Below are 15,543 nucleotides of genomic sequence, written 5' to 3' on the forward strand. Positions count from 1 at the left end.
ACAGTGGGAGTGAGGGAGAGAGGAATGGACAGAGACAGTGGGAGTGAGGGAGAGAGGAATGGACAGAGACAGTGGGAGTGAGGGAGAGAGGAATGGACAGAGACAGTGGGAGTGAGGAGAGAGGAATGGACAGAGACAGTGGGAGTGAGGGAGAGAGGAATGGACAGAGACAGTGGGAGTGAGGGAGAGAGGAATGGACAGAGACAGTGGGAGTGAGGGAGAGAGAATAGAAGAGACAGACTAGTGTGATGGGAGTGAGGGAGAGAGGAATGGACAGAGACAGTGGGAGTGAGGGAGAGAGGAATGGACAGAGACAGTGGGAGTGAGGGAGAGGAATGGACAGAGACAGTGGGAGTGAGGGAGAGGAATGGACAGAGACAGTGGGAGTGAGGGAGAGAGGAATGGACAGAGACAGTGGGAGTGAGGGAGAGAGGAATGGACAGACAGTGGGAGTGAGGGAGAGGAATGGACAGAGACAGTGGGAGTGAGGGAGAGAGGAATGGACAGAGACAGTGGGAGTGAGGGAGAGGAATGGACAGAGACAGTGGGAGTGAGGGAGAGGAATGGACAGAGACAGTGGGAGTGAGGGAGAGCGGAATGGACAGAGACAGTGGGAGTGAGGGAGAGGAATGGACAGAGACAGTGGGAGTGAGGGAGAGGAATGGACAGAGACAGTGGGAGTGAGAGAGAGAGGAATGAACAGAGACAGTGGGAGTGAGGGAGAGGAATGGACAGAGACAGTGGGGGTGAGGGAGAGAGGAATGGACAGAGACAGTGGGAGTGAGGGAGAGGAATGGACTGAGACAGTGGGAGTGAGGGAGAGAGGAATGGACAGAGACAGTGGGAGTGAGGGAGAGGAATGGACAGAGACAGTGGGAGTGAGGGAGAGGAATGGACAGAGACAGTGGGAGTGAGGGAGAGGAATGGACAGAGACAGTGGGAGTGAGGGAGAGAGGAATGGACAGAGACAGTGGGAGTGAGGGGAGAGGAATGGACAGAGACAGTGGGAGTGAGGGAGAGGAATGGACAGAGACAGTGGGGGTGAGGGAGAGAGGAATGGACAGAGACAGTGGGAGTGAGGGAGAGAGGAATGGACAGAGACAGTGGGAGTGAGAGAGAGAGGAATGGACAGAGACAGTGGGAGTGAGGGAGAGAGGAATGGACAGAGACAGTGGGAGTGAGGGAGAGAGGAATGGACAGAGACAGTGGGAGTGAGAGAGAGAGGAATGGACAGAGACAGTGGGAGTGAGGGAGAGAGGAATGGACAGAGACAGTGGGAGTGAGGGAGAGAGGAATGGACAGAGACAGTGGGAGTGAGGGAGAGAGGAATGAACAGAGACAGTGGGGGTGAGGGAGAGAGGAATGGACAGAGACAGTGGGAGTGAGAGAGAGAGGAATGAACAGAGACAGTGGGAGTGAGAGAGAGAGGAATGGGCTGAGACAGTGGGAGTGAGGGAGAGAGGAATGGACAGAGACAGTGGGAGTGAGGGAGAGAGGAATGGACAGAGACAGTGAGAGAGAGGAATGGACTGAGACAGTGGGAGTGAGGGAGAGAGGAATGGACAGAGACAGTGGGATTGAGGGAGAGAGGAATGGACAGAGACAGTGGGAGTGAGGGAGAGAGGAATGAACAGAGACAGTGGGAGTGAGGGAGAGAGGAATGGACAGAGACAGTGGGAGTGAGGGAGAGAGAGAGGAATGGACAGAGAGTGGGAGAGAGGAATGGACAGAGACAGTGGGAGTGAGGGAGAGGAATGGACAGAGACAGTGGGAGTGAGGGAGAGAGGAATGGACAGAGACAGTGGGGGTGAGGGAGAGAGGAATGGACAGAGACAGTGGGAGTGAGGGAGAGAGGAATGGACAGAGACAGTGGGGTGAGGGAGAGAGGAATGGACAGAGACAGTGGGGGTGAGGGAGAGAGGAATGGACAGAGACAGTGGGAGTGAGGGAGAGAGGAATGGACAGAGACAGTGGGGGTGAGGGAGAGAGGAATGGACAGAGACAGTGGGAGTGAGGGAGAGAGGAATGGACAGAGACAGTGGGAGTGAGGGAGAGAGGATTGGACAGAGACAGTGGGAGTGAGGGAGAGGAATGGACAGAGACAGTGGGAGTGAGGGAGAGAGGAATGGACAGAGACAGTGGGAGTGAGGGAAAACGAGGGGGTGAGAGAGAAACAGAAATGAACAACACTGGGACCCTGTGGTTTTGTGACATCTGTTTTAGCAGCCTCCTTCATCCTTCCCTCCCTATATTCCTCTCCTCCTCCACTCCTTCTCTCCCTCTGTCATTCCTCTGTAGTCTTCCTGGAGAGACGGAATTATTGAAGCAAGGGAGTGAGTGGGAGAACGAGGGAAAATTGCACTCCAAGATCTCTTAAATCTCTGCAGCGCTCTGCTAGACACACACACACAGTGTGGCATCTATAAGTTGTTAGCTAGTTAGCCGTTAGCATCCTGGCTCCAGGAAAAGGCCATGCTGTGCTGCTCTCAAGCCCAGTGTCGGCTGTCAGTTAGTTTCTGGGCTTAGAGCTGCTGATACGCCTGCCTTCTTGGGGCTACTCTCTCTCTCTCTCTCTCTGACAGTCTGCTTGGTGTGCAGTTCATTCTAAGAGGCTTGTCACACATACACACAGATGCCTGCTGGAAAGATCAAGTAGTGGCCTCCCTGCCCTGCATGCCAAGTTTGATACTCACCCACACCCACAGACACACACACAGACACACACACACACATACACACACACTCACTCACCCACACACACAGAACTGTACTTGCATCCTCTCTGCAGTGTTGTTTGTACACCCTCTGTCAGCAGACATTTTTTTAAAAGTTTATTTTTAGCGTTTTCCTTCAACCTGCTTCAGTGTGTGTGTGTGTGTGTGTGTGTGTGTGTGTGTGTGTGTTTGTGTGTGTGTGTGTGTGTGTGTGTGTGTGGCGGCAACACTCCTGTCTGCCATATGGCTAATCCATTTGCCCTCCTTCGACCTGGACAGAACCAGAACCACCAAGCCAGGCAGTAGGAAGGCAGCCAGGAGGAACCAGAACCAGGGAGCCAGGCAGAAGGAAGGCAGCCAAGAGAAACCAGAACCAGGGAGCCAGGCAGTAGGAAGGAAGCCAAGAGGAGCCAGAATCAGGGAGCCAGGCAGCAGGAAGGGAGCCAAGAGGGACCAGAACCAGGGAGCCAGGCAGCAGGAAGGGAGCCAAGAGGAGCCAGAACCAGGGTGCCAGCCAGTAGGAAGGGAGCCAAGATGGACCAGAACCAGGGAGCCAGGCAGCAGGAAGGGAGCCAAGAGGAACCAGAACCAGGGAGCCAGGCAGCAGGAAGGGAGCCAAGATGAACCACAACCAGGGAGCCAGGCAGCAGGAAGGGAGCCAAGATGAACCACAACCAGGGAGCCAGGCAGCAGGAAGGGAGCCAAGATGAACCACAACCAGGGAGCCAGGCAGCAGGAAGGGAGCCAAGATGAACCACAACCAGGGAGCCAGGCAGGAGGAAGGGAGCCAAGAGGAACCAGAACCAGGGAGCCAGGCAGCAGGAAGGGAGCCAAGAGAAACCAGAACCAGGGAGCCAGGCAGCAGGAAGGGAGCCAAGAGGAACCAGAACCAGGGAGCCAGGCAGCAGGAAGGGAGCCAAGAGGGTTGACTAATATGGCTCTATGTGGGCAGGATGTTGGGACTGGGATTCTGGGATCGGTTCTCTGCAAGATGCTCCTGCTGTAGCAAAATCTGTGTGTGTGCGTGTTTGCGTGTGTGTGTGTGTAGGAGGGAGATTATGCTGAGTTGTCTTTGTACAGAAGACCATATGTCTGGCTCTCACGGTTGTGCCACCCCCTGCCCTGCACCACCCTGCACTTCCTGTCTCAATAAAAGATGGATGTTATTATAGGGAATGGGAATTAAAGCTTCCATGTTTGGGCACTCCTCTCCTTTGCATAGAAATATGATTAACAGAATGTATAGACATGGTTGTTTCTCCCTTGTGATACTTCATGGGTGCACCGTAATGGTGTCTGTCTGGATTGTGTACATCTGTGGGCTGTTAGTACTCAGAGCACATAGAAAGGTTGTGGTGATCAGCATCACAGAATGTAACATTCCAAAAACAGCCCTGGATGGTGGATTGGCTGGCTTACAAAGAACCAGTCGTCTCATGGGGATGCTCAGTGGATTCCCTCTCTGTACCCAGGACTTCCCAGACTACCCAGTTCCTCAGACTGTGCTGGGGCCAGGGCTGGTTGGGGAGGTGTGGGGGATGGGGCTTGATGGAGATGTGGTGTTGAGGGTGGAGGGTGTGAAGACGGGGGGGGGGGGGGTGAAGCTGATAGCCTATGAATGTGCAGGCTTGGAGGGGAGGGTAGTGGTGGTGAGGGGGGTTGAGGACTAGGGGGATCCTTTGTGGCCTTTCGCCAACCCCCTTCATGCACTCTAATGCAACACACACACACACGAACACAAACACAGGACGAATCCTTGGAACTCCTAAGCCTGAATGAAAGGGGTGCTGTCCCCCCCCCTCCCCCACTTTATATTAATTCATCAGAGATACGGTCTCCCCCAGCAACCCAGGCCACAGCCTGTTTTTTTGTCCAATGACATCTGAGCCCATCTGTGTGAGACCCTAATCCTACTCACGACACACACCCCGTGGAGTGTGTGTGTGTGTGTGTTTGTAGGCAGTTGTCCCCCCAAACTGCTATCCTACCTCACCAAAAAGGGATTCATCAGGAAACAAAGACAATTGGACAAGAGAACATTATACAGCATTCATTTCAGATTACTGTTTCTTAACAAAGTCCAAACATTAACCAGCATATTCATGTGTACAAAACATTATTCTACATAGCTCACATATTCTGAAATGAAACCGCATATTAATATATACATAGATATCATGAAACAGAATAATAAAGAACAGACATGATACAGATTGATCTGTCAGTTCTGTTCTGTATAGAAATCTACCATCACATTGACATGATCTGCAGCATTTAGGTTTGCGATCCACCACTAATCACATTGGCAACATGAAAGAGTGAGATTAAACAGAGCACTGCTTGGTGTGAAGAGTGTCTGTGGGATGATGAGAGATGGTGTCTGTCCTTAGGGGGTTGTGACACACATCAAAGACTGTAACACAATGGAGAGAGCTCACTCATCGAAGACTGTGTATGATGATAGAGATAGCTCACTGCCTGGTTGTTTCTGCCTGCACTGATGTGGAGGAAGCTGTTCTCTATGGACAAAGGCTGAGTGGGTTTAGGCCTCCCTGCGTGTAAGTGCTCCCAAGAGGTCTGGACCTTAATGGCAGACCTTCAGAGCATGGTTGCTGGTTCAAGCCCATTCCCAAGGCACATGTTAGCACTGGTTTTAAATAGTACTGGTGTAGTTTGTTCATACTGTTATTACACAGCATTCTATTCAGGCCCAGTCCCTAAAGGAAACACCATGTGATCAGTGGCAGGGACTAACTCCCTCAGGTTGGAAGAAACCTACTCTCAACTCCTCATTGTCTTTGCTACCAGAATGTTAACTATAGTCTTGTCTCTGCTCTTCATGCTGCTTCAGTCCTTACCAGAACAATATGTCTGTCTTGGTTCAGAGTGTAGCCAGGGTTACCAGAACAATATGTCTGTCTTGGTTCAGAGTGTAGCCAGGGTTACCAGAACAATATGTCTGTCTTGGTTCAGAGTGTAGCCAGGGTTACCAGAACAATATGTCTGTCTTGGTTCAGAGTGTAGCCAGGGTTACCAGAACAATATGTCTGTCTTGGTTCAGTGTAGCCAGGGTTACCAGAACAATATGTCTGTCTTGGTTCAGAGTGTAGCCAGGGTTACCAGAACAATATGTCTGTCTTGGTTCAGAGTGTAGCCAGGGTTACCAGAACAATATGTCTGTCTTGGTTCAGAGTGTAGCCAGGGTTACCAGAACAATATGTCTGTCTTGGTTCAGAGTGTAGCCAGGGTTACCAGAACAATATGTCTGTCTTGGTTCAGAGTGTAGCCAGGGAACAGTTCTTAGTGGACCTTGCAGTGTCAGAAATCCTTTGGTGTCCTCAGCCTTCAGTGACAGCTAGCCTCTCAGCGGGTTGCTAACGCTCACGGTTCACTGTCTGTCGCATCTGTCACTCCAAGATGTGACTGCAGACTTCCTGGGGTCAGACAAGGCTGTGTGTGTGTGTGTGTGTGTGTGTGTGTGTGTCAGTCAGAGACGAGGCAGCATGCTGTCATCACCGTCTCTGAATCAAACAATAATAACAAACTGACCTGGTGAGAAAAACTGAAATTAAAAAGTGCTGTCAGGTTTTTCTAGGCCCTATATTTCCATGTACTGTGCCACTATGTGTCGCTGACTGTGTAAATAGAATGGGCCAGCAACTTACACTGCTCCCTAGAATATGTACGAATCATAGCCTATTAGCCCGTAAAGGATTTTTTAAATAAATGCTTTAAAATGCACTTTCTATTCCCGAAGGTCACAAAATGTCTCATTTCCATCCGTCTTTCAATTAGCAACTCATTGGGTGAGTTACAGGGACCAATCCAGCCCTACTTATCAGTGCAGATCAAGGCGAGGATACTATTGGGATGTCCTGCTGGGAAGCCAGGTGAACAGACCTTACAGCCCATTAATCACTACTCTGACTGATCAATAAAGTGCCAAAGTGGAGCAATAACCAGCTGACACAGCACTAACCCCGAGGACCGGAAACAACCCATTACCCTGCTGCTTGTAATCCAATCTGCCTGCCAGATAAACCCAGCTCCATCTCAACCAGCCCTCTCTGTCTCTCAGCCTTTTGGCTGAACAGTTTCACCCAGTTCAAATCACAGCACGCCCGGCTTAATGACTCCAACTAATACATTCACTCAGAATGACTGCAAACAGGTCTCATTTTAGTGTGGCCTTTCTCTGGCCCTGTTAATCATGTTAAGTACGGTAAATACATCTCTGGTGGTACTGTGACACCAGTATTAGTCATCGTCGGCCGTGACGAGGAACACTGATAGTTTTAGATACATTTTTTTTTTTAAAGGTCTGGTGAACAAAGATATTTTCCATAGAGATAAGAACATTAGACTGTACAGGCAGTACTGCAACAGAGAGAGCATGTCGGATATGTTACGACTGATACAATGGGTATTTAAGATTAAGTCAACACACGAGTTAGAGGACAGTTTGGTCAAAACTAGTGTTCAGGGATAGAATGCAACATAAATCACAGAATCCTCTTTCTCTAGATTGTAGAATCATAAGAAGCCCAGTGCATTCAGTCAGTGTTCTACCATTTTAGAACCAGCACAGCCAATGGAATGTGATGTTAGTGTAGTGAGCCCCCCTCCCCTTCATGTGAAATCAATGACAGTTTATTTTTATTTAACTAGGCAAGTCAGTGAAGAACACATTCTTATTTACGGCCTACCCCGGACAACGCTGGGCCAATTGTGTGCCGCCCTATGGACTCCCAATCATGGAGATACAGCCTGGAATCGAACCAGGGTCTGTAGTGACACCTCTAGCACTGAGATGCAGTGCCTTAGACCGCTGCGCCACTCGGGAGCCCAGTAGTGGATGAATGAAGTGGAAACAAGAGTAGCTCAACGTTTGCTTACACACCTCAGTGTAGACTCTTACAATTTGACAAGAACAGGCGACAAATGATGGCAGTGTACCGGAGCTAAAATAAGATGTTCATTTTGACGTTCCTTTGGTCTGAGTAGCAGACAGAGCCACAGAGGAGCAGTATGTGTTCTGGTTCAATCATATCTCCCAGGCACCTTAACAAAGGAGACAGATCAACAACTACCTTCATGATATAGCACTTTGTGACATCTGCTGATGTAAAAAGGGCTTTATACATTTGATTGCTATACGGTGGCATCATGATATGTGAATTAGATACAAAATGATCTAATTTACATCTACATATAAAAAGTCATGGCCTTAGAGCCACTTCTGTACTATTGATGGGTAAATGGTTCCCATATCATCTCACATGTTACAGCATATTATAATATCTCCAACACCCAAAAACAGCATGTGTATAAAACTAGCAGAACAAAAGAAACAATAACATGTTACAGTATTCTCAGTATTAATACAACAAACACAGGATAACTAAGCAATGTAATATGGCTGTTCTGAACAAGGCACAGCAGTAGTGTTTCTTCACAGACCAACACATTAAAACAACAGGCACATCAAAGACATCACAGTCAGTTAGTGTCACTCCCTTTTACCTCACTACATCAAGTTCTCACGGTTAAAGTACAGTTTAGTTCATTTCTTAGCAGTTGAAATATTAGTGAACACAATATACAGTGTAGAAATGCTATGAGGTTTCAAGCAGATTTACATTAACAAGAGATGTACAAATATGTGCGATTAGAAAATATTGTTTTCAATCAAAACGTAACAGTGAATTCAGACTTCATTATGGGGCATCTCTGGTGTCCTTTCACCAGATGTGGAGCCTGCATATTAAACTGTGTCTAACAGTGCAGTGCTTGGTCGAGTGATGCAGAGTTGTATTTCTAGTGCAGACTGACCAACAGTTATATCCTTCATTTATATTGCCCTGACAGTACACACCCTTTACAGGAGACAGGACAGCTAAATGGAACCAGGACTCAGTGTTCTTGCAGCAGCCTTCCCTCCCTCAGAGGCCTTGTGTTAGAACAGGGATGTCTATCTCTATGCCAGACATGCGTGAGCGTGTGGAGTAGCGGTGGCCTACGTAGCTGGGGGCGTAGCCCACCTGAGAGGGGGCATAACTCTGGGATGGGGCATAGCTGTAAGCCTGGTTCTGCCCCACCTCTGACCCATACCCATCCGGGGCTGACATCTGGGACATATAGACCTGCTGGGGCTGCTGGGCGAGGGGGGCTACGCTCTGAGGGTAGCCCTGGGAAGGAGCGTAGGGCAGGGCATCCATCACAGTGGGGACGTACCCCTGTGGAGGGAAGGTCTGAGGGGGGCCGTAGACGGGGGAGGGGGGGTACCCCTTGGCTGTGAGGGGCTGGGTGGAGAGGGAGTTAGGGAGTGTGGGTAGAGGCAGCCAGAAGGGAGAGGGTAGCTTCTTACACATGCAGTACCACATGAACATCAGCAGGGCAGCGAGCATGAGGCCACCGGAACAGCCGATGGCCACGTAGACCGCGAACCCGTCTGAGAAGATGCGGTCGTACTTGATGTTCATCTCCTTGGTCCGGAACAGGAACCACACGGAGGGCGCCAGGGCGATAGCACCGCCCAGGAACAGGAACATCCCAGCCACTAGGTGGCAGCCTGCGCTGTTGACCAGACAGCGGGTACTCTTGATGTCTGTCTCAGCCTTATCAGAGCAGCAGCAGGTCTTAGACATGCCTGCCATACACAGCACCAGGGCCAGGGAGCCAAACAGTAGCCCAGTCGGCAGGCAGAACTGGAGCAGTCTCAGGTCCAACTGGTCCACTTTAGAATACCACTGTGGGGAGAAGGAATAAATGAGAAATGATTTATGCAAATCTCAAATGGCACCCTGTTTCCTGTATAGTGCACTACTTTAGAGCCCTATGTGGCAGTGCACCATATGGGGGGAATATGGGATGCTGTATGTCCTTATGATTGTGCGATCATCAGACCCGTACCTCTGAGTCATAGTAGTAGCAGCCAGAGTAGCCATCTTGTTTCACACACTTGGCCCACAGGCCGTCATAGACGCTGATGTTCTTGGCGTTTTTGTTGAAGGTGACAAGTCGTGTCACTCGCCACTGTGGGATCAGCGCCGCCACAGCGATGCCGCCCACGGAGATGAAGGCGATGATGAAGGAGAAGGCATTGGTGGCGTGGATGTCCCGGCACGACATGGCCGCCGCAGACAGGAAGTGATGTCAACAGGACTTCCTGTTCTTTTGGATAAAGAGAAAAAGGGAAAACGAGAGAGGGAGATCAGTACTCAGTCAGATGAACTGGTCATCCAGATTTAGAGGCCTGTTTAGTTCTGAATATAAATATGTGACAGAGCATTTCCTATCCTGCATGGCAGGGAGACCTTTCTGCTTGACAACAATCCACAGCATTACACTGTACTCTTGAAAACAGCATCAAAGTTTACGCCACTGAGGGAGGTGACCTAGCTACAGGCAAACCCCTTATATGTTCCTATTCACCAACACAGCTGACCTAGAATCTGCATGTGACTGAAAACAATGCTCTCATTTCATTGGAACTCAGACACTTACAAACTAAGCCTATTAAGCAAGTACTGTAGTACTACTCCACAACAGGGGCTGTCCAGAAAAACAATGGACAATAGACTGGTCTACCCTTTACTACCGTTGACAATGGTTGTTGCGCCGTAATGCTTCTCAATGCAGTAAACTCAATTGTCTCAAAGTAGAACCAGTTATTTACCAATGTGTAACTTGCTCACTATGTTTACAACGCTGGAATATAACGTTAACTTACTCTGTGGATGTTCTACTGAGCAGACTGGCATAACATGACAGACACGTAATAAGAATTCAGTAGTGAATGTGTGTAGTCAGTGCGCAGCTAGCTAATTAGCTAGCTATCATTCAATTAGCTAGTTAGCCTACTAACTTACTTTAGTTCTCCCCGTATGCTTGTGAAGTTGTGGATATGTAATTTAGCTGTGATGTCTTCTACATGCAGTTGTTCAAACAATGTTGATACAAGCTAGCAATCATTAACCAGCTGACTAGCTAGCTAGCTAATAATAAGTTAGCATCAGCTAGCTAACGTTAGCTAGAAACCTGTTGCACCCTGGATTGTCAAAAAGATGGGACTAGCTAGCTAAACGCTAGAGCTCACAGAAGCTCAGCTGACTCTATGAAAAAGAGAGGTCGAACTTCATACCTTTGATTTTTGTAACGTTAACGCGTTTATTAGGGAGAAATCGCAGCCATTCCAAATTGTTGTTGAGTTTTTCAGTTCGAAGGAGCGGTTTCCCGTCCGTAGCGCACTCGCTTCTTGCGCGTCCCCGTGGTTGGCAAGAGAATGTGACGTCACCCGCGCGTTCATATTCACATTGTACTGGCCTGGGTCTGTGTGGTTGCTAATGACAGACAGCGCACTTTATTCAATGTATATGAATATCCATGGTTGGATGATTAAAAAATATATATACAAAAAAAGGAGAGAAAATAATGAATAATGACCCTCCACCTTTCTTTCTAATGTCTTGCAGGGTGATGTCCAGATCCACATGATCTATAAATCAGCAGGACAAGAGGCATCAGCTTACTTCCTTCCTAATGGTAAGGTATCTGCTGTAAGAGTTATGAGGGGTGGATTCAATTAAACAAACTATTGGAAAACTGATAAATGAAATAAATATTGCAAAACTGTTAGTTTTGGCCACAAAATCTGATTGCTTACCATGAGTTGCAGCTGAACTAATATCCAGTATCAGAGCCTTAGGCCTACAGAAACACATAAGCCTGAGTAAACATAATATAGAACTGCATAGCTTGGTTACTGTTAGATGTGGAGAATGTTATAACCCTATACGCTAACAAACAATAATACATTAACCCTCCTTTGTTTTTGTTTTTCCCCAGTTGACATCCCAGAGCCTCCTTTCCCCAGCCCTCCATTTCCTGGGTCAAAGGTCGTCCACCGGAGGAAGAAGAGACAGGTGAGTGAGAACTGTGGAATGCCCCAGGTTTCCTCCTACTATCTTTATGGTCACAGTTATGGATGAGTCATAATTTACTGTAACTGGGGAAGGAATGCTGAGAAAGGACTCATCTTGAGTTCAGTGTGTGTGTGTGTGTGTGTGTGTGTGTGTGTGTGTGTGTGTGTGTGTGTGTGTGTGTGTGTGTGTGTGTGTGTGTGTGTGTGTGTGTGTGTGTGTGTGTGTGTGTGTGTGTTAGATCCATTGAAGCTTACAGTCTGCTCTGTGTTGCTCTCGAAGGCCCCACGGGTTGGGGGCAGTGTGGCCGAGGAGACCAAGTACATCGAGCTGATGGTGATCAATGACCATCTGATGGTGAGAGCAGTCCGTCTGTGTGTGTTTGTGTGTGTGTGCTCTTTCTTTCACTGATGTTACCCCCAATAAAGAAGCTAGGGGTTCAGGTATAAGGCTGAATATCTCTCTCGTTCTCTCTCTCTCTCTCTCTCTCTCCAGTATAAAAAGCATCGTCTTTCTGTTGGTCAGACGAATAACTACGCTAAGTCTGTGGTCAATATGGCTGATATGGTAAGTTACCTAAACATAATATTTTTGGTATTGGATATTTTGTCAGCTAGCAGTGGCTATCTGGCCTCCATGAGCCTAGAGACAGTAGACTCATCTGGTCTTTAGAATCTCGACCGATCAAGGGTGGAATCTTCAGTGTCACCGTCTGCAACGATAACTCGTCTCCTCAGCCCCGTCTGTCTGCTGTGCTGTTGAAATCTGATAGGCCCGTTGCAGAGGAACAGGGTCACATTTATAAGCTGTTAGGCTGGTGGAAAAGGGTCATATCTGTTTGCATGCCCTTGAGATTTAGTGATGACATAAAAAGGATGCTATATAGGGAATGGTGTGTGTTTGATAGATTTTTTGTTTTAAGAATAGAACTGAAAGCGTCCCTGTCCACTGTGCATTGTTGATTTAATGCAATGTTCTTTGCTTACTGTGCAACCACAAACAGACAAAAAGACAGGCCTAAATACAGACAACAGTGACCCTTCCTGTACCCTCCCTCTCCTCAGTCCATCCCTTGCTCCTCTCTGTGCACCTGAGCCTAAAAACAAACAACAATCATCCCCTCCCTTCCTCTCCTCCATCAATCCTCTCCTTTCTCCCCTCTCCATCTCTGTCCATGTGAGACTACTGCTGGAATTCAGCTAAATCAATCAGTCTTTACAGGTGTCCTTTCCTCCCTCCCCTCACCGTCTCCACTGTTTATCTGGGCAGTCAAACAGGTTGTTTAATAGATTTTCATCCTATTCAGGCAAACATGGTCTCTCACTGTGCCACTCGTCCCCATTGTGTCCTTTGAAGAGACTATTAGCCTCTGTTGATTCTGTCTGGCCACGGAGCAGTGTTCTCATAAGCGGCTCCGATTAGAATCACAAACACTAGCATTATTTGTTGTTATCCCCCCAGACATAAGTCTGTTTGGAATGGATGTTGTCATTAGATCTCAGTCAGCTTTCAAAGTCATTTAGGCCATTGAAGTAGTTTGAGGAAATGTTTTGATGTCAGTCAACTCTCAAGAGACAGACAGCACCGTATTTCCTGCAGCTGTTCTGTTGGTCTGATGTTTGTTGTTCTGATGTTACCCTCCCTCCCCAGATCTTCAAGGAGCAGCTCAACACCCGCATCGTGCTGGTTGCCATGGAGACGTGGGCGGCTGACAACCGGTTCAACATCGACGACGACCCCATGGTGACCTTGAGGGAGTTCATGAAGTACAGACGAGACTTCATCAAGGAGAAGTGTGACTCCGTGCATCTTTTCTCGTAAGCCTGTCTGTCTCTGTGTGGGGTGGGGGAGAGGGGGTGGTATGGGTTCTGTCTGTCTCTGTGTGGGGGGGGGTATGGGTTCTGTCTGTCTCTGTGTGGGGGGGGGAGAGGGGGTTAGGGGTTCTGTCTGTCTCTGTGTGGGGTGGGGGAGAGGGGGTTGGGGGTTCTGTCTGTCTCTGTGTGGGGTGGGGGAGAGGGGGTGGTGTGGGTTCTGTCTGTCTCTGTGTGGGGTGGGGGAGAGGGGGTTAGGGGTTCTGTCTGTCTCTGTGTGGGGTGGGGGAGAGGGGGTTGGGGGTTCTGTCTGTCTCTGTTTGGGGTGGGGGAGAGGGGGTGGTATGGGTTCTGTCTGTCTCTGTGTGGGGTGGGGGAGAGGGGGTGGTGTGGGTTCTGTCTGTCTCTGTGTGGGGTGGGGGAGAGGGGGTGGTGTGGGTTCTGTCTGTCTCTGTGTGGGGTGGGGGAGAGGGGGTGGTATGGGTTCTGTCTGTCTCTGTGTAGGGTGGGGGAGAGGGGGTGGTATGGGTTTTGTCTGTCTCTGTGTGGGGTGGGGGAGAGGGGGTGGTATGGGATCTGTCTGTCTCTGTGTGGGGTGAGGGAGAGGGGGTGGTATGGGTTCTGTCTGTCTCTGTGTGGGGTGGGGGAGAGGGGGTGGTATGGGTTCTGTCTGTCTCTGTGGGGTGGGGGAGAGGGGGTGGTATGGGTTCTGTCTGTCTCTGTGTAGGGTGGGGGAGAGGGGGGGTATGGGTTTTGTCTGTCTCTGTGTGGAGAGGGGGTGGTATGGGATCTGTCTGTCTCTGTGTGGGGTGAGGGAGAGGGGGTGGTATGGGTTTTGTCTGTCTGTGTGGGGTGGGGGAGAGAGGGTGGTAGAGGTTCTGTCTGTCTCTGTGTGGGGTGGGATAGAGGGGGTGGTAGGGGTTCTGTCTGTCTCTGTGTGGGGTGGGGGAGAGGGGGTGGTATGGGTTCAGCCTGTCTCTGTGTGGAGAGAGGGTGATAGGGGTTCTGTCTGTCTGGGTGGGGGAGAGGGGGGGGTATGGGTTCAGTCTGTTTCTGTGTGGAGAGGGGGTGATATGGGTTCTGTCTGTCTGTGTGGGGGAGAGGGGTTGGTATGGGTTCAGTCTAGAGGTCGACCGATTAATCGGAATGGCCGATTAATTAGGGCCGATTTCAAGTTTTCATAACAATTTCATAACAATATTTTTGTTATTTGGCCAAATAGTTTTTTAAATGTATTATTATTTTTTTTTTTACACCTTTATTTAACTAGGCAAGTCAGTTAAGAACACATTCTTATTTTCAATGACGGCCTAGGAACGGTGGGTTAACTGCCTTGTTCAGGGGCAGAACGACAGATTTTTACCTTGTCAGCTCGGGGATTCAATCTTGCAACCTTACGCTTAACAAGTCCAACGCTCTAACCACCTGCTCTACATTGCACTCCACAATGAGCCTGCCTGTTATGCGAATGCCGTAAGAAGCCAAGGTAAGTTGCTAGCTAGCATTAAACTTATCTTATAAAAAAACTATCAATTAATCAATCATAATCACTAGTTAACTACACATGGTTGATGATATTACTAGTTTATCTAGCCTGTCCTGCGTTGCATATAATCGATGCGGTGCACATTCGCGAAAAAGGACTGTCGTTGCTCCAACATGTACCTAACCATAAACATCAATGTCTTTCTTAAAATCAATACACAAGTATATATTTTTAAACCTGCATATTTAGTTAATATTGCCTGCTAACATGAATTTCTTTTAACTAGGGAAAATGTGTCACCTCTTGAAACAGAGTCAGGGTATTTGCAGCAGTTAGGACCGCCTGGCTCGTTGCGAACTGTGTGAAGACCATTTCTTCCTAACAAAGACAGCCAACTTCGCCAAACAGGGGATGATTTAACAAAAGCGCATTTGCGAAAAAAGCACAATCGTTACACGACTGTACCTAACCATAAACATCAATGCCTTTCTTAAAATCAATACACAGAAGTATATATTTTTAAACCTGCATATTTGGCTAAAAGAAATCCAGGTTAGCAGGCAATATTAACCAGGAACACATCGACAACAGCCACCCTCGAAGCAGCGTTA

At 48.6% G+C, this 15,543-nt stretch overlaps 2 protein-coding genes across 9 annotated transcripts in view; one reads left to right on the plus strand and one right to left on the minus strand.

Annotated features, from left to right (window-relative positions):
* LOC115177043 (disintegrin and metalloproteinase domain-containing protein 22) overlaps positions 1–15,543 on the plus strand; it is a 103,828-nt gene that overhangs the window by 70,615 nt on the left and 17,670 nt on the right. For 5 of the 6 annotated variants that reach the window (XR_003872322.1, XM_029737504.1, XM_029737500.1 and 2 more), the window contains 5 exons: positions 11,189–11,258; positions 11,562–11,638; positions 11,918–11,992; positions 12,131–12,202; positions 13,286–13,452. Coding sequence is in view for 5 of the 6 variants with exons in the window: in XM_029737504.1 (XP_029593364.1) it covers positions 11,189–11,258; positions 11,562–11,638; positions 11,918–11,992; positions 12,131–12,202; positions 13,286–13,452 (461 nt within the window). In the remaining variant the exon portion in view is untranslated. Of the gene's footprint in view, positions 1–11,066; positions 11,086–11,188; positions 11,259–11,561; positions 11,639–11,917; positions 11,993–12,130; positions 12,203–13,285; positions 13,453–15,543 lie in introns of those variants that run through there. The other variant, XM_029737503.1, reaches the window with a different exon arrangement.
* LOC115177046 (claudin-12) lies at positions 8,072–10,978 on the minus strand. 3 transcript variants are annotated; one of them, XM_029737509.1, is made up of 3 exons: positions 10,586–10,818; positions 9,627–9,887; positions 8,072–9,463 (listed from the first exon to the last, which is right to left on the minus strand). In XM_029737509.1, the coding sequence occupies exons 2-3, from the start codon at positions 9,843–9,845 to the stop codon at positions 8,657–8,659; spliced, it is 1,026 nt and encodes a 341-aa protein (XP_029593369.1). In that variant the 5' UTR covers positions 9,846–9,887; positions 10,586–10,818; the 3' UTR covers positions 8,072–8,656. The 3 variants fall into 3 exon arrangements, with proteins under 3 accessions (XP_029593369.1, XP_029593367.1, XP_029593368.1); XM_029737507.1 differs by lacking the exon at positions 10,586–10,818 and adding an exon at positions 10,858–10,978 and having other exon boundaries at positions 8,076–9,463; XM_029737508.1 differs by lacking the exon at positions 10,586–10,818 and adding an exon at positions 10,858–10,970 and having other exon boundaries at positions 8,076–9,463; positions 9,627–9,882.

Source organism: Salmo trutta, chromosome 37, assembly GCF_901001165.1.
Source record: "Salmo trutta chromosome 37, fSalTru1.1, whole genome shotgun sequence".
NCBI classification, from domain to species: Eukaryota; Metazoa; Chordata; class Actinopteri; order Salmoniformes; family Salmonidae; genus Salmo; species Salmo trutta.

Coding starts and splice junctions, on each gene's coding strand:
- LOC115177046 (XM_029737509.1), bottom strand. CDS start 9,845: ATGTCGTGCCGGGACATCCACGCCACCAATGCCTTCTCCTTCATCATC. Junction 9,464..9,626: donor GCTACTACTATGACTCAGAG/GTACGGGTCTGA, acceptor TTCTCCCCACAG/TGGTATTCTAAAGTGGACCA.